The sequence below is a fragment of the Mytilus galloprovincialis genome, chromosome 13 (genome assembly GCF_965363235.1).
Source record: "Mytilus galloprovincialis chromosome 13, xbMytGall1.hap1.1, whole genome shotgun sequence".
Lineage (NCBI taxonomy): Eukaryota > Metazoa > Mollusca > Bivalvia > Mytilida > Mytilidae > Mytilus > Mytilus galloprovincialis.
The window spans coordinates 46219648-46245880 of NC_134850.1; the positions used below are offsets into that span (position 1 = coordinate 46219648).

Sequence of the window (26233 nt, forward strand, 5' to 3'; positions counted from 1 at the left end):
TCCTCGAGGGTATCACCAGCCCAGTAGTCAGCACTTCGGTGTTGACATGAATATCAATTATGTGATCATTTTTTATAAATTTTCTGTAACAAAACTTTGAATTTTTTTAAAAACTAAGGATTTTCTTATCCCAGGAATAGATTTCCTTAGCCGTATTTGGCACAACTTTTTAGAATATTGGGTCCTCAATGCTCTTCAGCTTTGTACTTGTTTGGCTTTGCAACTTTTTTGATCTGAGCGTCACTGATGAGTCTTATGTAGACGAAACGCGCGTCTTGCGTAATAAATTATAATCCTGGTACCTTTGATAACTATTTACACCACTGGGTCGATGCCACTGCTAGTGGACGTTTCGTCCTCGAGGGTATCACCAGCCCAGTAGTCAGCACTTCGGTGTTGACATGAATATCAATTATATGATCATTTTTTATAAATTTTTTGTAACAAAACTTTGAATTTTAAAAAAAACTAAGGATGTCCTTATCCCAGGAATAGATTTCCTTAGCCGTAATTGGCACAACATTTTAGAATTTTGGGTCCTCAATGCTCTTCAGCTTTGTACTTGTTTGGCTTTGCAACTTTTTTGATCTGAGCGTCACTGATGAGTCTTATGTAGACGAAACGCGCGTCTGGCGTAATAAATTATAATCCTGGTCTCACGCAACATGTACAAGTGAGCGGTTTAACTAGAAACAAAATCAGGTTTAATCAACTATTTTCTGCAAAAAATACCTGTAACAAGTCATTAATAATTATGGCAGTTGTCCTTTCGTTTGATGTGTTTGATCTTTTGATTTTGCCATTTGATTTGGGACTTTCCATTTTAAATTTTATTAGGAGTTCCGTTTTTCTGTAATCTGACTTTTTTCTCTTCAGGTATTTTACCTCGTATAATGTATACACATTATGATGAAATTGATCAGTAGCCTCAGTCTGGGGGCTTCTTGATTGAAACTTTTAAATCATTTCAAGAAGTGAACAATCAAATGGTAGAACTATACAGACAAACAGTCTTTATTGTGCAATTATACAAAATTCCTCTATCGACGTCTTCCAACTAAAAAATAGAACAGTTTGATAGTTATTTGAAAATAGTGTTTTATATGAGGTAATACATTTTTTTTTCAATTCTTTCGACGCTATTTGGATCTTTGAGCGCCACTTAGTTTAGATAAATTGTCAAACAAATTAAATTTACAAAGTTATACGAATCTGAGGAATTTGATGCGACTGTCATACAAGTGAGATGTTTAGCTAGCTACAAAACCAGGTTCAATCCACCATTTTCTACATAAGAAAATGCCTGTACCAAGTCAGGAATATGACAGTTGTTATCCATTCGTTTGATCTGTTTGAACTTTTGATTTTGTCATTTGATTGGGGACTTTCCTTTTTGAATTTTTCTTGGAGTTCAGTATTTTTGTGATTTTACCTTTCGTTGTTTTTATGTTATGTTAAAATACGGCATTGTAAATTGAATACTACAAAAAAAAATCTTCATATAACGGATATGTCCAACGGAAAAAGAGAGCCATACACATACCAATCAGTAGGATTTGAAAAATTCTTGAAATTGAGGCCAATATTGGCCATTATAGCCCTTCTCCTTTAAAATGCCTGGTGATTATTGATGAAATCATACTTGATATGTGATACATTGGTAACCGGCACCTGATAAATAAATATACTTTGCATTCAATAACTATGTATAGAAAACAAATCTCACACGATAAAACATACTTACTTACTACCTGAGGAGCACAGCACCTACAGTCTTCATCAACTCGACCATCACCGTCGTCATCTGCAATATAACATGGAACTAACAGTTTTGTCTCTTCATCTTTGTACCTGTTTGACTTTATAACTATTTTGATCTGAGCGTCACTGATGCGTCCTATGTAGACGAAACGCGCGTCTGGCGTACTAAATTATAATCCTGGTACATTTGATAACTATTTGTCGTTAAACTAACTTAGAAAGTTATGATAGTTTTAAATAAAATATTTTTTTGATTTTAAAAAAATAAAATAAGCAAATAAAAAACACATTTTGTGCGAGTATTGAATAATGTTTTAAACTTTCCCTGCACCCAATTCATGTTGTTCCGGTTATGGTTTGATGATAGTTAACATGTTTTTGATAAGCATTACAGATGTATTGATGAATTATGTTTATTTCTTTTAGTTGAAAACCTTTTCATATTACAAATATGGAAAAAAATTGCTTTTATTAAATTAAAATCACAACGAGGTTCACGGGTAAAGTGTCTTTAATTTTTATTCCTACTTCGTTTAAATATGATACATTTCAAAAAAATGTGTTTCTAAGTCTCATTATTTAGTTCAAGGTTTTGTTTCAAGGTTCTAGCATATAGATGTACATTTTGTTTAATTCAAAATGTTGGAATAGGTTTGAAGAATCCTTTTCAAACAGGATTCAATGAAAGATGTTTTGATGAGGTTACGTGAAACATTGTTATATACATGTAATTATGTAGATAACGTATATCTTTAAATCTTATAAGAACAAGTTGTAACCATGGTAAACAAATTACGACTTGTAGTTTTTTGTGTATTGATTAGCAAACATTGATCTAGGAAGGTGAGAACCAGTCGTTAACATGGTAAAAAATTACGACTTGTAGTTTTTGGGGTATTGATTTGCAAACATTGATCTAGGAAGGTGACTTAAAAAAAGTTTTCAACGGTATTTTTACACATTGTACACGATGCTTAGGACTGTCAATCAATATTCCTTTTCTCTATAGTATTGAGCCTCCTTTGCCAAAAGTCATAATATCTAATACAAACCTTTGCCGTCACATTCCTCTTCGTCAACTTCACCGTCACAGTCGTTGTCAATTTCATCGCCATAATCCATCGCTTTAGCTTGACAACCCTAAAATACGTAAATAAAAGTTCTGTCCGAAATTTGTATTTTCTTTATATGCTGTCTTTCAACGCCTTAGCTTAATATTGACAAACCTACCTTACGTTCTAAAATACAGTTAATATTGATATTACTAAGATACTAAAGGAAGCAATATATAACACTACATTTTATAAAACTATATGAATTATTCTGAATGAATATCCAGATATTTTATATACCAGCGCTTCTCAGATGGTTTCAAGTAGTAATTTTACAGTTGGAAACTATCAGACAATCTTTTTAATGTTACTCTAATGGATCGGTTGTAACTTTCCAAAATAATTTATCGAAATGTTTTCGTCTAACCACAACAGCTTGGTATTTGATATAGCGGTATCTGTTTAGATTACAAGATGTGCGTCCAGTTCATCGCATCCACCTGACACCCGGTATGAAATAATTCTTAATTTGTTCCTGATGAAGTGTCATTTATTTTTGCAATTTGTTGTATTTTTCAGAATAATAAATATAAGTGAGTGTGTGTGTTTTGCTCACATGTTTAATTTCATTGTAATTATAAATGTTTTGTGAATCGGAGGCTAAGGTGCTTTGTCACGACCACGTTTTGAAACTGGGTAGGCAAATGCTCACATTAATCTGTGTTGTAAATGTCTTTCTTAACCCTATTAGTTCTGGAAAGACGTCCTTTGAAAAAACCCTCTGCACACAGAATAAGCATATACAAACACGTTCGGGGTTTTAAAGGGAAGTTCCCAAAAAAAGTTCTACGCTACCGCTGTTTGTTTGTTTCTCTTTATGTTATCGATTGGTTTGCTTTTCTCGTGCACACCAGTTATGTATTAGTTGAGTAGCACTTGATAACAGTTCACACAGGGATGCTTTACAAATGTTTTTTTTCCTAGATACAACTGTTACATTCAGGATTTCAGGTATAAAATTGGGTTATTGCCTGAATGTCGGGTTGGGTATTATTTTCGGACGCACTAAATTAAATGCTGATATTTCCAATACTTCTGAATTGCTACCCACTGCCAATGGACCATGAGTTTTTGAGTGCATAATCACCTCAGTCGCCAGAACTTTTACGATTGCATAGCTTAAAAAAACTTTTTATAAATTATTTGTTAATGGATTAAGAAATTATTCCGACACTACGGTCACTGTGTTTTCATGTCTTATACTGCTGTAGCCCCCTTTTTGTCATTTTGACCCATTGCGTCTTTTTGTTTTGTACACACAGTTGTTCGTTGTCAATATAATGGAATTGTATGCGACTGTAATACAAGAAGAAGGTCTGGTTAGCTAAAAAAACAGGTTTAATATATCATTTTCTACATGACAAATGTCTGTAATATGACAGTTGTTATCCATTCATTAGATGTGTTTGAGCTTTTGATTTTGCCATTTTGTTAGGAATTTTCAGTTTTTAATTTTCCTTGTAATCTATTTTTGTGATTTAATTTTATACTTCCTTGGCTTTCGGGTGTTTAGAATAAGGCGTTACGGATAAAGGTAAATAAACATGTGGTTCTGATGCACGAAATAAGTAGTTTCAGAAAAGATTTTTGTAAAAGATTACAATAATGTACGAAAAATTATAAAAAAAAGAAGCAATAACTGCTAAATTGTTGATTTTTGTCCTTACACACTTTTTTTGTAGATCTTACTTTGCTTAACATGAATGTTGTTTACACTTCATCACTATATATAATGATATTCAAAATTATGGTCAAACACTTCAAAATTTCCTTAAAATTACAAACTTAGGGGCAGCAACCAAAGAATGAGTTGTTTGATTTGTATTTTGATTTCAGATATATCATCACCTGATGAACATGTGATATATATCACGTGACTAAGGCAAACTGGACATGTATTTTTTCTAGCTCTTATCAATGTTCGATTTCTTCATATTATGTTGGATATATTTTGACTAAGTGGGATTAAAGTGGTGATTTATTATACCAAGAACCAACAGAAATGACAATAGCAATAGCAATAAAAGAAAAGATCGGAATAGCAGCGACAGTGGGACTGATTCTAAACAGAATAAACAGAGTAAACAGCACAAAAGAAGTGAGTTTCAAGAATATAAAGAGACATCGGACACATCGGTGAGTGAAATCTTAAATCACACAAACTCAATTTTGTATAATTCTGACCACGATATAGAGAGCAAAGTCTTCAGTGAAACATCCGTAGAGCAAAACCAAACGAAAAACAATACAGAAACAAAAATGGCATCAAGTGGAAAAAATCAAAATAAAAACACTGACCCTGCAGTCTCTGAAAAACTTGATACTATAGTAAGTGCTATACATGATCTCAAATCAAACCAAGAAGGAATGAAAAGAATGTTCGAGTCAAAACTTGATAAATTGAGAACTGATTTAATGGCAAATGTAGACAACAAAATTCGAGCACTGCGTGACGAGTTATCAGTGGACATTAGTATGGAAACTAGACGAACGGATCAACTCTTGATTTCTGTTCAATCACGATTAGACGGTATTGAAGAACACAACAATACTCACTCCGCAGATAACGGGAACGGTGTATTGAACTCAGTAGATAATTTACATATCAATCCGCTAAATAATTCCGAGATAACTATAACCGCAAGCGGTATTCCAATAACGGAAGGTGAGGACTTGATGTCCAAAGCGGAGAATCTTATTAGCGCTCTCGGAGAAGATGTATTTTCAAATGTCAACGTCATAGCTGCAACTCGACTTACTAACAGATTCAATGACCGACCTTGAATTGTAAAAATAAGCTTCAGAAATACAGCAGAAAAAGTTAGAGTTTTAAGAAACAAGATGAAGTTAAAAGATAGTGAACATTACAATAATGTCTAAATTAAAAGCAGCAAGTCGCGCGTAGAACGGATAATTGAGATGAACGCACGTACTATTCTTAGAAATCTACCACAAGGAAAGTCGTTTCGAATGGACGCAAATGGTCGAATTAAACCGAAGAACAACAATGTTCAGCAAAACGAAAACCCGCGAAATGTAAACACCGAAAATGTGCACATGTAGCACCTCAACCGGCCCATATCATCTATTAAACTCGGACATATTAATATCGGTGGATGGACTAGAGAAAACTGTGATTTAAGAATAGGCATTATAAACGCACTTGAATGTGATATTATTTCAGTGTGCGAAACTCATTTACGAGCAAAAATCAACATTTCTATGGAGGGTTATTCATGGTATGGTTTCAACAGATCAGAAATACACATAAATGCACCGAAATCTTCAGGGGGAGTCGGCATTCTTATTAAAGACTGGATATTTGAAATTTTTAAAGTTTCAGTGATCGACAAGTCGGTTGACGGACTCGGACTTAAACTAGAAAGTCGTTCTACAAATTTTAATTTCTAAGTGTTCTCATGCTATTTACCTCCAGAAAATTCTAATAGAGGACGTGACGCCCAGAGCTTTTTTGCACATTTGCTTACTCAAATTTATATGAACTGCGACAGTGATGGTATTTTCCTACTTGGTGATTTTAATTCGCGGATCGGATCCATGTCTGAAATGCTGTTTGAAGCCGACGAAATTACAAAAAGGAACCAAATAGACAATTGTGTAAACCAGCATGGCCATGAATTTATAGAATTTCTAAAGGAATCAAAATTTTGTGTACTGAACGGTAGATTTACCGACGGGGAAGAAAGGTAAAGCGGTAGTTGACTTTATATGTGTCCCCCAGGACATGTTTACAGATGTTAAATACTTTCGAGTGTTAACGGTCCAATCAATTGTCGATGACTTTAAATTACATGATCTTATAGGAAGCAAATCAAAATTACCTGATCATTCAGCTATTGTGTCGGAATTCAATATTACGCGTCACTGCCTCGCAACACAGACAAAAGATACACGTAGCTCTTGTTCTCGTTTTAAACTCAATCAGATGCCGTTAGATTTTATGACCAGTGATATTAAACGTACTGCCTTATTGAATTTAATAGAACAGATTGAACGTTGCAGAGAAACTCAGGACAATGTTGATAAAATTTACACCGAATTGTGCTAAATTATTTTTTCGGAAATGACAGACAAAATCCCGAAAGTTGAATTTAATGGCTCAAAGAAACGTTTTAAGCAGAAAAAAACCGTATTGGAATGGCCAATTAATGGACCTGTGGAACAAAATGACAATCAAGGAGAAAGAATTTACTCGATGGAAAGGTACAAATCGTAAAATTAGAGCGGGATTACGGAACAACTATATACAAGCACGAGATATGTTTGATAAAACATTGCGGCGAACTGAGCGAGCTTATAGGAGAATGAAAGCTGTAGATATTGAATCGATGACTACGAAGAATCCTAATGACTTTTGGGAGAAAATTCGAAACTTTGGTCCGAGAAATTCTAAAACTATACCAGTTGAAATTGTCGATGATTTGGGAAATATTGTAAAAGATGAACAGTTGGTGTTTGATAAATGGCGAATAGACTTTGAAAATTTATACAACGGAAGCAACAGTGACGAGTTTGATGATGAACATTACGATCGTGTAAAGTCTCATAAGTACCAATTTGAATATTTGAACCGCAACATTACTCTAGATATAGTTAACAGTATCGTTATGCACACCAAATCAAAGTCTGCGAGTGGTTTCGATGAAATCCCATACAGTGTTCTGAAATTCCCTGTAGTGATTGAGACATTATTACAGCTGTTTCAGCTCATTTTGGACACTAGCCTTATACCATCAATTTGGAGGAAAGCTGTCATTTGTCCTATACTAAAGGATACTTCTTCAGATACACGGCTGCCTATGAACTACAAAGGTGTTAGTCTGTTATCATGTATAAGCAAACTGTATAGTGATTTCATTAACAAGCGAATTACGCATTATTTAGAAAATCAGGATGTACTCGCAGACGAACAGAACGGCTTCAGAAAAAAAATCGATCTTGTGAGGATCACATTTACACGCTGGACAGTATTGTCCGTAACAATAAGTCTCTCTTTGTTGCGTTTATTGATCTTAGAAAATGTTTTGACTTAAATAGACAGAGATATGATGCTGTATAAACTACTCATTCACAACATTGATGGCAAACTGTACAACTCTGTGAAAAGTATCTATCAGAATTCTGAATCTTGTGTCCGATTAAATGGCAAACTTACAAGCTGGTTTGACTGTAAATCCGGAGTGAAACAGGGGGACAATTTATCCCCGACACTTTTCTCAATATTTATCAATGATCTAGTAAAGGAATTGAACGGTATAAACGTAGGAATAGATTTAGATAATAGAAAATTGTCAGTTTTATTGTATGCGGACGACATAGCTATATTAGCGAAATCGGAATTGGACCTTCAATGTATGTTAGATAAACTTCACCAATGCGATGGAGAGTATTGATTAACACTGAAAAGTCGAAATGTATTCATTTTAGGAAAGGGAAATCTAAACAAACTGAGTTTAATTTCACCGTGGGCAGGAATCAGTTGGAATTAGTTAACGGGTACAAATACTTAGGTATCACATTTAGCTACAACGGCAGTTTTTGTCAAATGTGGATCTTCTTGCGAAAAGTAGCGGACGAGCACTTGGGAATATAATTGCTAAAATCCATAATATTAAGGACTTTGGATATAAATCATATGAAAAATCATTCAACTCATGTATTGTTCCTATACTTGATTACTCGTCTGGTGTATGGGGATACCGAAAATATCTGTCAATAGACAATATCCAGAACAGGGCTATTCGTTACTATTTAGGAGTACACAGATTTGCACCTATCCTTGCTATACACGGAGATATCGGCTCGATCCCGAGTCAGTATCGGCGTTGGATCAATATGGTGAGATACTCGAATAGACTCATTCGATTTGACAACAACCGCATCACCAAATTAGCATTCAATATTGACTATGATCGTTGTAAAAGTAATTGGTGTAGTGAAGTAAAGGATATATTAGACCAGCTTGAACTAGGACACTTTTACGAACTGAAATCAGAGGTCGATTTATCTTTGGTTGAAACTAACATTTTTCGTCTGTATTCAGATATCTGGAGGAATTCCGTCCAAGACGTTTCAAAATTACGAACATATAGGAACTTTAAAACAGTCTTTGAAACTGAAAATTACGTGAATTTGAACTTGAGTAAAATTGAGCGGTCACACTTAGCGCAATTTAGAAGTGGAATTTTACCATTAAGAGTGGAAACTGGAAGATACTCAAACGAAAGTGTAGAAGAAAAACTATGTATATTTTGTAAAAATCAAGAAACTGAAACTGAGTTCCATTTTATGTTTGATTGTTCATTGTATATTGAATGTCGAGTTAACTTTTTTGGTAAACTTTTAATTGAGAAAAATTTCACAGATTTGAATCATGCTGACAAATTGAACTTTTTAATGTCTTTCCACATAAGAAAATTAGCAAAATATATAGTTCGTGCATTTCACATAAGACGTCAGTTGTTATATAACACTTAATTTTTTTACATATTTAAAGCTTAAATTTTTGTTTACAAATATTTTTAGGTCTATATATTTTTGAAATTTACTTACGTTAACAAAAGATTAGAACGTGATATAATTGTTTAATAATTGTTTTACTTTATTTGAGGTGACTTATAGGTCCATTGGGCCGGGTGTATTACTATTATCATATATTATATGTTTATAATCTGTACATAATTTTACATAATTTACACATGTCACTATAATAAATAATTTACCTACTTACTTACTGTATATTTCAGTTGAATGCTCCACCGACGTTCGGGGTTCGAACCCATAATCTCATTGTTGGCATGGTAGTGATATAGCTAGTGAAGTACTTTTCACTTTAAAATATTTATTGAGGATAAACTCATCATAAATACCAGGATAATTATGTTTATTCCTGGTATTCACCCATTGTGAATTAAAACAAAATGGAATGAATTAGATGCCAGCAGTTAACTGTGTAATGTAATCCTATGCAATTCAGCGTTACCTCCATAGCATTTCGTTGTAGCTATTAAGGTGGTACCCAACACCTTCACTAAAATTAATTTGGCTCGTTTAATTTTCATAAAATTTTGACAAAGTATTTACTTTGAACCTTTGACAAAAATATGAAAAATACACTGGTTATATACACAGTTTGACAAACACTTATTTGATCATTGAGAAGGTTAATATTCCCTTAACAACAAAACGCAATTAAAACCTTTAGCAAATTTTACAGAGATATCTCCCTGTAGTTTTAGGTACCACCTCAATATGCTATCGTCGCAGTTCAGAGTGATTAAGAGCAAACTTCAGCGTCCAATCACTCTGAAGATTAGTATGATCAATAAATGGTTCAGAGTCAAACAAAAAAATCTAAGTATTAAAGTTAGGGACGACATAAAAAAATCACTGAAGGATAAAAAACAAGAGGCTGTCACAACGACAGCAAACCGGATTTATTAATATTTATTTGTGTCCTGGCAATATCACAAGAACCATTACTGATGAATGGTGAAAGTGAAAATCGTCAATATCAAATTTGACCTCCATTTTGTCATCAGTATCAACATATTAAAATTTGAAAAGCTTAGATTGAATGGTTCGTGAGTAAATGCAACAACGTGAATGGAAACGCCATTTTACAATCTTTCAAGAACCATAACGCCTGAACGGTAAAAGTCAAAATCGTCATTATTGAACTTGACCTCTATTTTGTCATCAGTAACAACATATAAAAATTTCAAAAGCTTAGGTTGAATGGTTCATGAGAAAATGCACGGACACGACTGGAAACACCATTTTTCAATCTTTCAAGAACCATAACTCCTGAACGGTAAAAGTCAAAATCGTCATTATTTAACTTGACCTCTATTTTGTCATCAGTAACAACATATTAAAATTTGGGAAGCTTTGGTAGAACAGTTCATGTGTAAATGCACGGACACAACTGGAAACTCCATTTTTCAATCTTTCAAGAACCATAACTCCTGAACGGTAAAAGTCAAAATCGTCATTATTGAACTTGACCTCCATTTTGTCATCAGTAACAACATATTAAAATTTGGGAAGCTTTGGTAGAATAGTTCATGCGTAAATGCACGGACACCACTGGAAACTCCATTTTTCAATCTTTCAAGAACCATAACTCCTGAACGGTAAAAGTCAAAATCGCCATTATTGAACTTGACCTTCATTTAGTTGTCAGTAACAACATATTAAAATTTTAAAAGCTTTGGTTGAACGGTTCATGAGTTAATGCACGGACAACATTTGATTGCCGCCCGCCCGGCCGCCCGACCGCCCGACTGCCCGACTGCCCGACTGCCCGACCGCCCGGCCGCCCGCCGTACATCCCCAAATCAATAACCGACATTTTTGTCACAAAAATCCGGTTAAAAACTTAATTCAAATAGTTTGGGGGTGGGGGTCAAAATTACTGCAAGTTTTGTTTATTTGACATCGATTTTATATATATATATATATATATCCTTATTGGTCACAGGCACTTGTCTCAGAAAAAAAAATTCCTATATACCTTAATATAACACAAGGTACTTAACTAATTTTTTTGAAAAATGACACCCAGTCCCGAATTCCCGTTATTTTTCGATTTCTCGGTTGTCAAACCTACTTAAACTTAATATGCCGTAAATCTAAAGTGATTTATCTACACAATGGTATATGACACGACTATCATTGTAATCGGGATCATTAGTAGCAGGCCTCAGAAGTCGGTCAACGGGATTTTTTTGCATTTGTCTCAAGCTTTGGCAACACCCAGCCCGCAGTGATTGAATTATTATAAAAATTATTAAAATAAAAACTGTCAGCTTCCCTCTGACTATAAATTATTATCTTTATTGTAAATTCTTTACAGATTATGTAAAACAAACCCAAATACGTGTTTTTTTAGGTCTGTCGAATGTGTCAGGAGTTTCTAATTTTAGAACTCAGATTTTCCCATTTTATTGACATCATTCAGACTCTCTCTGGACTTTACATAAGATATTGAGATAACTCCAAAAGGTTTAAAAAGCGAGAAATTTTGAAGTATGGAACTGAATGAAAAGATGTATTTAGCTAATAATGCTATTTGTTCATGGTATGTATATTTCTTATAACATTTTGATATCATTTTGAATAGGGAAAACAAAACAAAAACATATGTCAATCCTTATTTGAATGGTAAAATTGACATTTTTAAAATCCTAAACTTGCAGAACCCCTTGTATTTTTGAAAATGTTCATTATTCTGTTACACCTTTCCCCAATTTGTGTATTTTTCTTCGATTATATTCTTAATCTGTTTATGTGTTCCAGTCTAGGAGGATTATTCATCTTTAACCTTATAAGAACATTAAAACATCGTATCATCGCTACCTTTCCCCTTCACACACAAATCTCAATCTGAACATTGCAAGGTCATACCAGTTCTGGAGAACTTTTCAAAGGACAAACGTCATCTAGGACACAATTCGTGGCTAACCACAGAGTGAGTTAACTTTACAACATTGTTTTTGAAGCCTTCAAATTACTCTATACATATTTGAACATTCTCTCTGTGAAACACTGGAAATTTAACTGCTCTTGAAAGTACAACATTTTCTCGGATTCAACGGACTGTGCTATCTATTACTTTTGACATTTCGTTTTCATAACATTAATTGAACACATTGTAAAATTGTATTTTATTTGTTTTTCAGCTTTTTACCATTGGTTAGATTGGTTTAAGAATAAATTGTCAGCACCTGATATTCTTATTGCTTGAGCCCAATCGTGGTTATACTTAATGGTCAGGCCATTACATTCATCAATAGTCAATTTTTGTAATAGTTTGTCATTAGAAAAGTGACCATCTGCTATACCGGAGCAGGAATGGACAGTAATCCCACCTATATTCAAGGAAGCCACTCCCGTTGTTCCTGTGACTGCGACCGTTTTCCCCCCTTTTTTTAGTTCTTGTTCTATAGTACAGACCAAATGGTTCTTCCCCGTTCCACTTTGCCCCAGAAGCAAAAGGTTATGACCATTTTTTTACCTCATTCAATGCTATAAGCTGCTGACATTCATTTTGTTATGAAACACACGTGTACACAACGACACTAATGTAGAGTTATAAATTGACCAAAATTTCCCACATTTATTTTTAGCCAGACGATTGACCAATGAGAAACCAGTATAAAATTACATGCGGACTGGGTGTTGCCAAAGCTTGAGACGAATGCAAAAAAAAATCCCGTTGACCGACTTCTGAGGCCTGCTACTAATGATCTCGACAACAATGATAGTCGTGTCATATACCATTGTGTAGATAAATCAATTTAGATTTACGGCATAGTTTAAGTAGGTTTGACAACCAAGAAATCGAAAAATAACGGGAATTCGGGACTGGGTGTCATTTTTCAAAAAATTTAGTTAAGTACCTTGTGTTATATTAAAGTATAAAGGAAATTTTTTTCTGAGACAAGTGCCTGTGTTATTGGTCAATAAATTGTTCCCAAATTAAGTTGTGAGGGGGGTTAGGGGGTCAGTGGAAAAACTATATGAATGAAGTTTTTCTTTATCCTACATTGAACTTTTGATGTCGTCCCTTAGATTATCTAACATCGCCATAATCAATTTGTAATGGGGATCGTAGTACTGACAAAAATTATGATAAATAAAGGCAACAGTAGTATACCGATGTTTAAAACTCATAAATCGATAGAAAAACAACAAATCCGGGTCACAAACCAAAATCGAGGGAAACGCATTAAATATAAGAGAATGTCGACAAAACAACATTAAAATGTAACACACACAGAAACGAACTAAGCATTAGACAAAATCCAATAACCTTCATTTCCATTAGGAAATGAAACCTGAAATTCATGCTCTTAAATAACATATGATAAAGTCTCTGGCAGATCCTGGTCCTTAGCTGTCTATCTTGGTGTAAATTAGATACGTATATTTAGGTGAAGGCTTAGTGTATATCTAATACTAACAAATGTTCTTATCTTTTTTTCATAATTTCATTTGTAAGTCATTCACAAACAATTGTAGTTCATTCTATTTTATCGCGGGAACTAGTATAAAGGACAGTAGCACGCACGCACAGACCTATGTTGAGATAAACATATAAAAATCAATCGATTTGGGATGAGAGCAGATTATATAGACTTTAACAATTATTCGTCCCTGTATACTGCCTTCAACAATGAGCAAATAACATACAGTAGTATTAAATGCCAATTTCAAAAGAGTATAATACTTACAGAATTAACTGGTGTTAGCAAAAGTCCAACAGGAAATCCATATGATTCTAATGTTGCCTTGCCGAACAGTATTCCGCCAATGACCGCTGTGTCATTAACATGGTTTACAGTATGTGTACCGACAGATATCCTGACATATCCAGCGACTAGGTTAGTTCCGGGTATTTTGTGGTACGTTGTGTTGCTAGGTAACGGATGATTATCCAGTCTGAGCCCATTTTTCTGATTACCATTTATAACAAACATGAAATAATTTGTGTAGTTTCCTAATGAATATTCAGGAGTTGTAAAGGTATAATGGGCAGCATATTGTTCAATTGGTGGAATAGTGATCAATGAAGGATCAGCGTGATCAATGCCATTGTGCCTCTGTGTCACAGAAAACTGATACAATGCAATAGGTTTGTCTGATACAACATGAGAGTAAAAGCTTGATACATAATGTTTTTGAATAGATTGTCCGGCTTTAGCAATAGTAAATTTTTCATTGAATGGGACGCCATTTTTCATACCTGTAACAGTAATAACAGTATTGTCTTTACTTGCCACAAATTTGAATATATCTCCTATGTTATATCTCTCAGGAATAGGAACTGTTACAAAATTTTTCCCCCAGGAATCAACCGGCAGTAACATTTCAACAAGATGGTCACGTGATTTACCAGTATGACCAACTACCGCTTTTTTGTTACCACTTAAAACTCCTACTGGCTTATCGGATATGATATGACTTCCGGTTAAATCTGCCACGGAACTGATCTCTAATGTACTATATATATTGAGGGTTAGATTTATCCATTCGTTTTGGTGATAGGTGATTCCCTTTAAAGTAACATTCAGACCAGGGGTATTTGGTAGTTGGATAGCAACATTTGTATGATGATCGGTCCCGATGACTGTAAAAAGGGTATAGTAGTATGAAGGAGAATATGAAATGGTGTAATATTCATTGCCTAAAGCGTCCACAGGTAGAGCAAGGTAACCATCTGCGGAATGTAGTTCTCGGTTTACACCATACACAACAATTTCATGGTCTGCTTGAATCAGTATTGCCTTCTTTACTAATTGAGTATGGTTCAATCGAAAACTCGTATTGAGCTGACTAAGGTGAACCTGGCCCTGTGTCACGGTAAATGATTGAAGGAGTTTTACAGGGTGGTTAGGCTCTTTTGCCGAAATATTGACATGAACAAGTTGTTTACTATCCGTTGTTATAAACAATTCTGGTGGAATATCTTGGTTTGTTACTTTGTTATCCATAAAAGCTACCAAAAATCTCTTTCCTCTGTTATCTAAAGCACCTGTCGCAATTTAAAACAAGGAAATTAAATCAAACATAAAAATCATCTTTTATAAAGATTATAAGACAATGTTGACCAGTGTACCCCTAATTTTGACATTTTTATGCCTGTTTGCCTTGTTCATACATATGGAACTTGATGCGACTATCATCAAATAAGGGGTAAAGCTAGCTATAAAACCAGATTCATGCAATCCGTAATTTTCTATATTTGAAAAATGCCTGTACCAAGTCAGGAATATGACAGTTGTTATTCTTTCGTTTATTGTGATATTTTTCCGCTTTTGATTTTGCCATTTGATTAGGGAGTTTCTTTTTCTTTGTAAAGTTTTGGCAGAAATGTAGGAGTGCATAGTATACCCGCAAATAGTGTATATCAAAGGAAAGAAAGGAAAGAAGAAGGGGTTTACTGCCACGACACAAAATCAGTTCATATGACCGACAAACACTTTTGGTTTTAACATGGTCACCGCAGCGATTGTCATGAGTGGAGTTGGAAATGATAACCTAGTCTGAAGCAAATGCCTTTATCGCTATGTTAGCGAAATTTTTTTTTTCATTTATTGATTTGCGGATAACTGACTTAGGTTTCCGACAGTTTATGTATGAATCTGTCAATTATTTAACTTAAGCGAAATAAAATTGTCAGAATTTATGTTCCCTTTTGCTGGGGAACATTTTAACCAATGTTTGTTTTATCTAATGTATTTAAAAAGTAGAATTACAAAAATACCGATCTCCTATGAAATTCTAAACGGATAGTCCGAAAGTCCCTATTTAAAAGTTAGATACAGAATTCCATATCGAATTTTTCTTCAAACAAAATCTGGGCAATGCAAAAAGTTTATTGTTTCGTCTGTAATCAGAAGAAAATGTCTACCGATTTGCTTATATGCCGAAATAAATTAAAATTCTTTATTTTTGTGTTTTTGTTTTATACTTAGTATAAGTACTAAGTAAAACATAATATTGAGTTCAAAATAAAACTTCCAGGAAAAATGAGCATCGATCGAGGAAAATTGATTATTCAATTTTCAAGGGGACAACCATCTGATTTTCTGAGTTTTGCAATAAATAGTTTTTTTTTTTTGTTACAGAATTGTTAATAAATAAAATCAAGTATAACGTTATGTCCAGTAGAGAAATTTTCAAACTCGACCCAACAAAATTTTTGAACAACCCGATATCATTTTATCGGTATACATGTAACCTCTTCAAACAAGAAATATTTAGCAGTTATTAACCATCCTGTAATTTTTTATTTTTTTTTTATTTTTTTATATCATTGAAATGTAACGTATACGTTATAAGTATTTTTCGAGATATTGACCTAAGCTATAGATAAATCCTACTTTGTAAAGGATCACTCTGATTCGAACAAAAAATTCTCTGAAACTGATATTATCAAGATGCTTGATTTCTTGATTGACAACATATTTGTTACGTTCGGAGGACGTGTTTTTCAACAGACTGTCGGCATTCCAATGAGAACAAACTGTGCCCCTCTACTTGCCGACTTGTTTCTTTATTATTATGAGGCTGACTTCATCCAGGAACTTCTAAGGAAGAAAGATAAGAAGTAAGCAATATCCTTTAACTCCACTTTTCGCTATATAGATGATGTTCTTTCACAAAATAATTCAAAATTTGGTGACTATGTGGAACGCATCTATCCAATCGAGCTAGAGATAAAGGATACTACAGATACAATAAAGTCGGCCTCATATCTTGACTTACATCTAGAAATTGACAATGAGTATCGGTTGAAAACAAAACTTTACGACAAAAGAGATGATTTCAGCTTTCCAATTGTGAACTTTCCATATCTAAGTAGCAACATTCCAGCAGCACCTGCATACGGGGTATATATCTCCCAATTGATACGATATTCCCGTGCTTGCATTTCCTATCATGATTTTCTTGATAGAGGGTTGCTGCTCACAAGGAAGTTATTAAACCAAGAGTTCCAAATGGTGAAGTTGAAATCATCCCTTCGTAAATTTTACGGACGCCATCACGAGTTGGTTGACCGTTATGGAATAACCGTTTCACAAATGATATCGGATATGTTCCTTACGTCGTAACTACAAACCCCTTCCCTTTCATGAATGTCACCTACCGAATTAGACTATTTACCGGATTTGTCATCACATAAGCAACACGACGGGTGCCGCATGTGGAACAGGATCTGCATACCCTTCCGGAGCACCTGAGATCACCCCTAGTATTTTGGTGGGGTTCGTGTTGTTTATTCTTTAGTTTTCTATGTTGTGTCGTGTGTGCTGTTGTTTGTTTGTCTTTTTCATTTTTAGCCATGGCGTTGTCAGTTTGTTTAAGATTTATGAGTTGACTGTCCCTTTGGTATCTTTCGTCCCTCTTCTATAGCGGACGTCATTTTAATCCGTTACATTTAAACGGAAGTATGTGGAGGGTAGGCTGTAAAGGAGAGATGGATGACCTGTCACTGGGGTCTCCTGTATTACAACTACAGCGTAAGTGATTCGGCAGTTTCAAATTTGATGGCATTATATGAATGCAGTATTACCTGAAATCTTAAGTATTATTTCGATTTACTAAGTAACAGTATTTCGGACTTCTTTTAATTCGTACTGATTGATTTATTTGTCTAAAGGACATAATTTATTAAAGGAATCGTGCAATCGGATGAATCAAACGTATTACACCAATCACTCAAATTAGGTCGTGTTCACATTGACCTAAACTCGGTGTTGTGTTAGTGTAACTCACACATAAACTAAACATAATTGCGTTCATATTGATAAAACTCAATGTTTACATGTAGTTTAAATCATGTTTTGTCTACATTCAGTCGATAGTCGATGTAGGCCTTGTGTAGGTTAAGGGTACACAAAACTAGGCATTCAGAACTTTCATTTTCCCATGTATATTTAAAAAAAACCAATTTTTATATAAAATTGATACTTATAACACTTATTAATAAAGTTCTTTATAGAAATATTTGTCTAAACTTGATATATTTATTTGTTATAAAAAAACTTTACGTAGCCTTATTAACCCCTAATCAAGACTCATCCATCATCATTGCCGAACACATATTTCATTTGAAAAGGTCTTCCCGAATCGATTATACGTACACACTGACAGACATATTTGCCACTGGTCTTTATACTCAAACAACGATTCACTTATAAATGCATTACTGAAAAGGATGAGGTTAATTGTTTGTTTGTGTAGTATCCGAGACCTGTTAAAATATAATTAGAAATAAAAAAAACATTACTCCCTCCCTTTGCCAAATACTCCTTGGAGAAAAAATAGCATTTGAAACAAACAGAAGAGATAGAAATGTAGTGATCCTTAACATCGCAATTTTTTTTCTTCGTAGATGTTAGCACGCTGATGGAGATCCTACGTTTTTAATGCGTAATCGAGACATCTTTAAATTACTGCAAATCATCCAAAATGACTTTCTTAAAGGAGCAACCACTTTACTTAAAAACAAAGGGGGGAGGGGGGTTCTGAGTCAGATTTTTTTCTCGAGCGAGTTTATAATTAGTTTTTTTTCGATGGTACCAATTCAATATTTAACACTATAATGTATGGGGAAACTTTGGATTCATAATATTTGTTCATTCTAAAATCATCTGAATGACCCGATTTTTTTAAAAATCAAATTGTGGAAAAATCCCCCCCCTTTTTTTTAAAGTCAAATGGTCGTTTCCTAACTGCTAGAACATTGGCTCGAAAATTTGAATTCGGTTCTACGTAATGAACATTTAAATGACATATAGTTTACAAGTGTGAACAAATCTTATGTACAGGTAACTAAACGATTATAAACTGTGTATAGATGTGAACAAATTTAATGTGAAACTAGTGTACATTACATTAAACCAAATGTAAACATGTTTACTGTGCACGGCATTTGGTGTGCACACGGCCTTAGTTGAGTGTTGAATAACACATACATGTAAAACATGTGTAACCCTGCAATTACATGTGCATTGCCCAAATCAGGAGCCTTTGATAATGTGGTTGCAATTCACATACATGTAAAACAAGTGTAACCCTATCAGTACATGTGCATTGCCCAATCTAGGAGACTTTAATAATGTGGTTGCCATTCACATACATGTAAACAAGTGTAACCTCTGTCATTACATGTGCATTGCCCCAGCCAGGAGACTTTGATAATGTGGTTGCTATTCACATACATGTAAACATGTGTAACCCTGCCATTACATGTGCATTGCCCAAGTCAGGAGCCTTTGATAATGTGGATGCCGTTAGTTGCTTTATACTTAGGTTTTAGTCTGTTATTTTTTTTCATTAACTAATAATTGTATTTGTAGTTATTGTTATTGAATTGTTTTATATTTTGTCATGCAAAAGCCTGTTGAATAACATACGGTGAGCTATAGCTTTTTTTCTTCAATACATTTCAATTGGACTCTGGTAGATAGTAGAGTCATTGGCAATCTCCTTATTTAATATACATTTATCTATTTTATACATTTTGAAAAATTCTAAAATTTGATAAAAAGGTTGCCTATATTAATTTGTTTTTAGCTTAAATTGAATTTTACTAGATCGACATATATACATGTAGGAGTGTTGGTTTTATTTCCGTCTTGTACATGTGCATACTATACATTAAACAACTTTACCTCGCACAATCTGCACTATACATATCCATGCACATATATTTAGGTAGGAGAAAATCATTCTAACACTGGTACTCTTAACACCCACGTTGACAAGAACTTCTTATCAATTCCTTAGCCTATTCAAATGTATGTCATTCAGCTCAAAGAAAGTTCACGACATACATTGTTGTGTATAACAAATATGGTAAGAGTTCGTTCTGGACAAGGAAATACACACATATGTCATAGTCATATTGTAAAATCATTGTACAGAAGGTTTATATTATGAAACATTTCGTGTATATATGCTAAAGAGAGGGGATTGCAAAATAATAGATATAAGCAAGACATCCATTATATAAATGAAATATTAAGTTAAACTATATAATATTTATATGAACTGAGTCTCGTTATAGTTGGTACTGTCAAAATATAGTTAACGTGTCCTTGAAGTCAGTAATAGAAATTATAGCGAAAATTAAAAAATAAGCATACATTTGAGCGAAAACAAAATAGAATTATCAAGGCGTTTCTCTACCGTTTATCAGTTATTGCCTGTTACAACTGCGCACCTCCAGAGGTGAGTGTAGGATTTCGAGCGGGATATCAATATTGAATATAGAATATAAATTTTGAGTTGGTAATGCACTAAGTTGACAATATCTTTTAATTGGAAAATTCAAAACAAAAAAAACGAACAAATGTCATTAAACTCAACAATGCCATTATTCACAGGTCAATATGGGCATGAAACTTTATCTTTTAATTGAAAATGGAAATTTGGAATTTGTAAAAGAGACAACAGCTAGACCAAAAGGAAGAAAACAACCAAGGATTCGGACATAAAGACAATTATCCTGTTGGCAGAACTTCGAATGAAAGTTTAGGAGCTTCTGTTTCTTTTCCTAAACCGCTCGTAATAATAGACATGACATTATTTGAGACCATTGTTTTTTATTTTTTTATTTTTTGATGCAAGGTAGGAATGAAACAACGCTTCGCATGTGATGCAAGTTACATTCAAATCATCGGCAAATGCGGAAAAGGAAATCTTCGACAAAAAAGTCGAAGACTATCCCAAAAACTGTTCTCTTACTTTTACTGAAATCTCAATCTACCCCTTTGATTTGATGACATTGTCCAATTTTTTGGTGACTTTGTTTGTCTACAACCTTGACCGCTCTGAAATGTTTGACTTTGATCGAGATATAACTTAATGATAAGCAATTCATATAAGTTTCTTTCCAGAAAATAGGCAAAATACAAGAGGGAAAAATGGTACGTTTTAATATCAATTAACAGTATATTAATGTTTAAAGAACTGTGGGCAATATTCCCTTTCCTGCACACTGCATACACATTCAAGATTGATTGTACGCGTTGAAATAACAATTCCAGTATTTTCATCAATAGGTAACATATACCAAATTTTTAATTTTAATATTTGCCTCAACATTAATCTTTGCAAACGATTCGTGCATTATAAAACAGGTAATATCGAGCATTTTATTCATAAGAAAATGTCTGTGCCAACTCAGCTATCTGACAGCTGTTATTAACTCGTTTGATGCGGTTGAGCTTTTTATTTTGCCATTTGATTACGGACTTGTTGCAGCATCACCAGAGACTTAACATAGTTCTCCCCTTATATTTGATGTGTTTCCCTCAGTTTTAGTTTGTAACCAGGATTCTTTTTTCTCACTCGATTTACATTGTACTACTGTTGCCTTTATTTATCCTTTGTGTTTGGAATAAATATTATCAAATATGCCTTTCAATGTTGTGTGGTTTGAGTGTATAGACTTTTGATGACGTTAAGAGTATGGTTTATGATTGGTTTTATTGTCAGACGTTGTTAATATTTAATCAATAATTGAATTATGATTTTGTTATTTAAAGTAAAGTTAATGAAAAAAAGTAAATCGTCAATGTAATATCATGCTTGTGTCATTTTTCAGGACATTTGTGATTTAAAAATTGAAAAGTTGATTATAGCCTTGAACGCCATGGCTTGTAAAGCTGATCATAAGTTCATGGATACATCCAAATTGAAAATCGAAAAGCTGAATAATGAATGATGGAACGCTTTTTAGTGAGTTTTGCCAATTATTTAAGACAATACGCAGACATTTACATGAGTACTAGTAATCATAAGTCGTTTGCATTGTCTACCTTTTGTTTATTGACAATCATACCACATCTTTTTATTTTATATTCCATAGCAGCATATTGACTGTTTCGATATCGAACGCATGGACAACTATCATCACAAATGTCAGGCTTAATGTTCATGACACCAGATGAGTATTTTGTAATCACTGCGATACCAAAAGCGATACAAAATACGGCTAGTGCTGTACCATGTGTAACATTTTTGTCCACTGATAGAAAGTTCGGAAGACTGGTCTTTTTACTTTTGCAAATACTTGGATAAGATAATTCAAAGAACATAAAGACTCATCAATACAGACCATGTGAAACGATTCACTATATCTTTCTACGATTAACTTAATGCTCGTTGGTAGTTGGATTCAAATATTTTGTTCATATCATTTCTTGCCTAAATGCACGAGTGAGATCATGCACATCAGGCCTAGTTACTAGTACTATATTTTTGCAAACACCTTGGTGGTAAAATATACTTGAAATGCACAACAGCAAATTAAATATCAAGCTTGATAGCACTCTTCCAGGCAGTTCCAGCTCCGATCCACATACTACTCTACACTAATTGATGGAATAAACGGAAAATAGTTCCAGAATGGAAACGATCGTTGTACGGAGTGTGGCTTGATATTGCACAAATTCCAGCTACAGTTGACATGATTTATTATTTCCCCTTATTTCCCTTATTTCCCTTCGACTTATGTGGATCAGACCTATTTCGCAGATTACTGAACAATAACATTTGGATGGTCTCAAATAAAATTTTTCGGTTTATGTTATTTACATCGAAAACACATGCTCATAATGGTATTCACTTTAAAAGTAAATACTAGAAAAGGGTGGTTATGTTGAGTCTGATAGTTTCTTGATTGACGCTATCAAATTAGTTTAATACATGCCGCTGATTCAAACAAATATAAGGTCAACGTCGTGCGGGTGAACAATCTTTATTGTAAAGTTATATAAAATTCCTCTTTCGACGTCTTCCAACTGAAATATAGAACATTTTGAAAGTTATTAAAAAAAAATAGCCCTTGTGCCATATAAGGTCATAACAATTGTTCTATAGACAATGTGTTTCAAAGATAAAATTGAGAATGGAAATGGGGAATGTGTCAAAGAGACAACAACCCGATCATAGAAGAACAGACAACAGGAGAAGGTCACCAAAAGGTCTTCAATGCAGCGAAAATTTCCCGCAACCGGAGGCGTCATTCAGCTGGCCCCTTAACAATATATATACAAGTTCAGTGATAATGAACGCCAAACTGAACTCCAAATTGTACACAAGAAAACTAAAATTAAAAATAATATAAGACTAACAAAGACCAGAGGCTCCTGACTTGGGACAGGCCCAAAAATGCGGCGGGGTTAAACATGTTTATGAGATCTCAACCCTCCCCATATACCTCTAGCCAATGTAGAAAAGTAAACGCATAACAATACGCACATTAAAATTCAGTTCAAGAGAAGTCCGAGTCTGATGTCAGAAAGTGTTACCAAAGAAAATAAACAAAATAAAAATAATACATAAATAACAACAGACTATCTATATTAGCAGTTAACTGACATGCCAGCTCCAGACTTCAATTAAACTGATTTAAAGATTTTGTCTTCATCATATGAATATCAGGTACAATCTTTCCCGTTAGGGGTTTAGTAGCATACCATCATAACATATATGAGATTAACATAACCCGTGTCATGCCAACAACTGGTTTTTAAATGAATGTGTTTAGTTCCGATGCAAAGACCCTATAAGTGAATCAATATTAACGCCAAAATATGCAATCTTTAATGACCTGACAACAGTTTCGTAACTGTATCCCTTTTTAATAAGTCCATTTAAAGGTTTTGTTAGCTTCTGAGGTGAATACCGACATTTTTGTGCTTTATAAAGAATATTTTCATAAAAAAATGGATGTGAAATACCTGAACGTATAAGAAGTCTGCATGTTGAGCTATATTTACGAATGATAGTCTTATACCGATGATAAAATTTAGTAAATGTTTTGACTAGTTTGTGATATCGAAGACCCTGGTGTAATAATTTTTCAGTAATACATAAATTTCTCTCGTTAACATCTAAAACATTTTTACATGTTTGCATTTTTTAGCACCACTAACGATGAATAACATATCACAAAATTCAATCTACATGTGAAAATGATGTAAGTTTAATGTTTTCCACTCACTGTTTTAATGAACTTCACCTTTCGAGTATTATTAAAGAGAGACGAATGAACGAGACGTTTTTATTTCAACCAAACATGGCTGGGTAGTTATTTCTCCTGCTTATTAAAACGGGCGCCTTTATTATGAATGATAGCTCTTGTATCTTTCGCCCCTCTTCTGTGACAAAGGATAGTAATTTTTGGATCTTTGGTGTAAAAACATGGAATTTTTGGATACATGTGACAAAGATATATAAAAAAGAAGATGTGGTATAATTGCCAATGAGACAACTTTCAACAACAGCCCAAATGACACAGAAACTAACAACTATAGGTTACCGTACGGCCTTCAACAATGAGCAAATATGACTTTTTTTATTTAGTTTTTATCATCGGTAAAGCACCTGGTATAGCATTTGTATCTTTGGAAAGAAAAACGATGTCTTACTTATCATGACACAGTGGGAGTACAGATTGTATATTAAATTTGAAATATTTCAGACCAATGAACGTATAATTGATATCTGAGAAACCGTCCGCATGTGCAAATACATTGTTCATTATTTGTGTAAGACAATTATACCTCACATTTCTGGTATTATGTATAAAATAAAAACCTTACATCTTATAGAATACATACCTACTACCTGAGGAGCACAACACCTACAGTCCTCATCAACTCGTCCATCCCCGTCGTCATCTACAAAGATGCATAAGACTATCAGCTTCAATCGTTTAACTAATTTGCATAGTAATCTAGTAATTGACGGAAACTCAATTCTGATAAAACAAAATCAATTCGGCCTTCACTGTCGTCATCTACAAAGATATATAGGACTATCAGTTTCAATCGTTTAACTTATTTACAAAATAATCTAGTAAATGACAGTAACTCGATTCTGATTAAACAAAATCCAGCAACTTCCTCAGCAAGCAAAAAACTACGTAAAATTAAAAGGGTATACACGTTTTATAATTCGGAGGGGATGAACTGACTTTTTGTTATTTCGTAGGATCATGGACATAATAATGTTCTTAAGCTTTCGTAACACTATATAACTGTTATGATGTCGTTTCGTTAAAATATTTCCATATGATGAATATGACATAACTTGGGTTATGTTTCTGAACAATCACACAGTCTTTCATGGTAATAGTATGTGTAATTTCAATAGATATAAGATGTGGTAAGAGTGCCAATGAGAAAACTCTCCATCCAAGTCGCATAAGATGAAATGCTATATATTATTAGGTCACGTGAAACGTTATGATTAATATGTTATTATAAAAAAGAAAATTGTTTAAACCTTACACGAACCAGTTGTGAACATGGAAAATATTTACGACTTGCGATAACCGTACTTGAATACCAAATATTGATTTGGGAAAGCAGCTTACAAGTAAAAAATGAACTTTGAATGGTAGATTCAAGCGCTGTATATTTCTGTTGGTTTCTTTTTTATTCCCTTGTTTATGAACAAGTCTGAAGGTATTTATTTGATGCCTGCGCTTCACAGATAGGATCAAGTAGTAATTCAATTTTTTGGAACTATAGGACCAATATGTCCATTTTTGTGGGCACTATTTATTTTTTCAGGATAAACATTGCAAATCAGTGCGTGTTGTCTGAAAGTTATTCATGTATCCCTTAGTTGACAAAAGATGGTGTCGCAAACCGCGATTGACATTGTGTCTGTTCAAATGTTAATATCTATCAACAATTTTCGTTTACATTGAACTTTCTCTGATAATTGTAACATTTCTCTCCGTTAATTATCTCCTTTTGTTCTTATATGTTCCTTCGTTATTTATAATTGTTTATCAATGTCAATTG

General features: G+C 33.8%; 1 protein-coding gene and 1 long non-coding RNA gene across 2 annotated transcripts; both read right to left on the minus strand.

Annotated features, from left to right (window-relative positions):
- Positions 1-990: 990 nt before the first annotated feature.
- On the minus strand, positions 991-20225 carry LOC143056503 (IgGFc-binding protein-like). Its single transcript, XM_076229575.1, has 5 exons — positions 20081-20225; positions 14132-15432; positions 2814-2901; positions 1745-1804; positions 991-1057 (listed from the first exon to the last, which is right to left on the minus strand). The coding sequence occupies exons 1-5, from the start codon at positions 20136-20138 to the stop codon at positions 1041-1043; spliced, it is 1524 nt and encodes a 507-aa protein (XP_076085690.1). The 5' UTR covers positions 20139-20225; the 3' UTR covers positions 991-1040.
- Positions 20226-23158: 2933 nt separating this feature from the next.
- Positions 23159-25432, minus strand: LOC143057403 (uncharacterized). The gene is made up of 2 exons (XR_012972718.1): positions 25040-25432; positions 23159-23215 (listed from the first exon to the last, which is right to left on the minus strand). It is a non-coding gene; the product is annotated as an uncharacterized LOC143057403 (long non-coding RNA).
- Between the last annotated feature and the right edge of the window lie 801 nt (positions 25433-26233).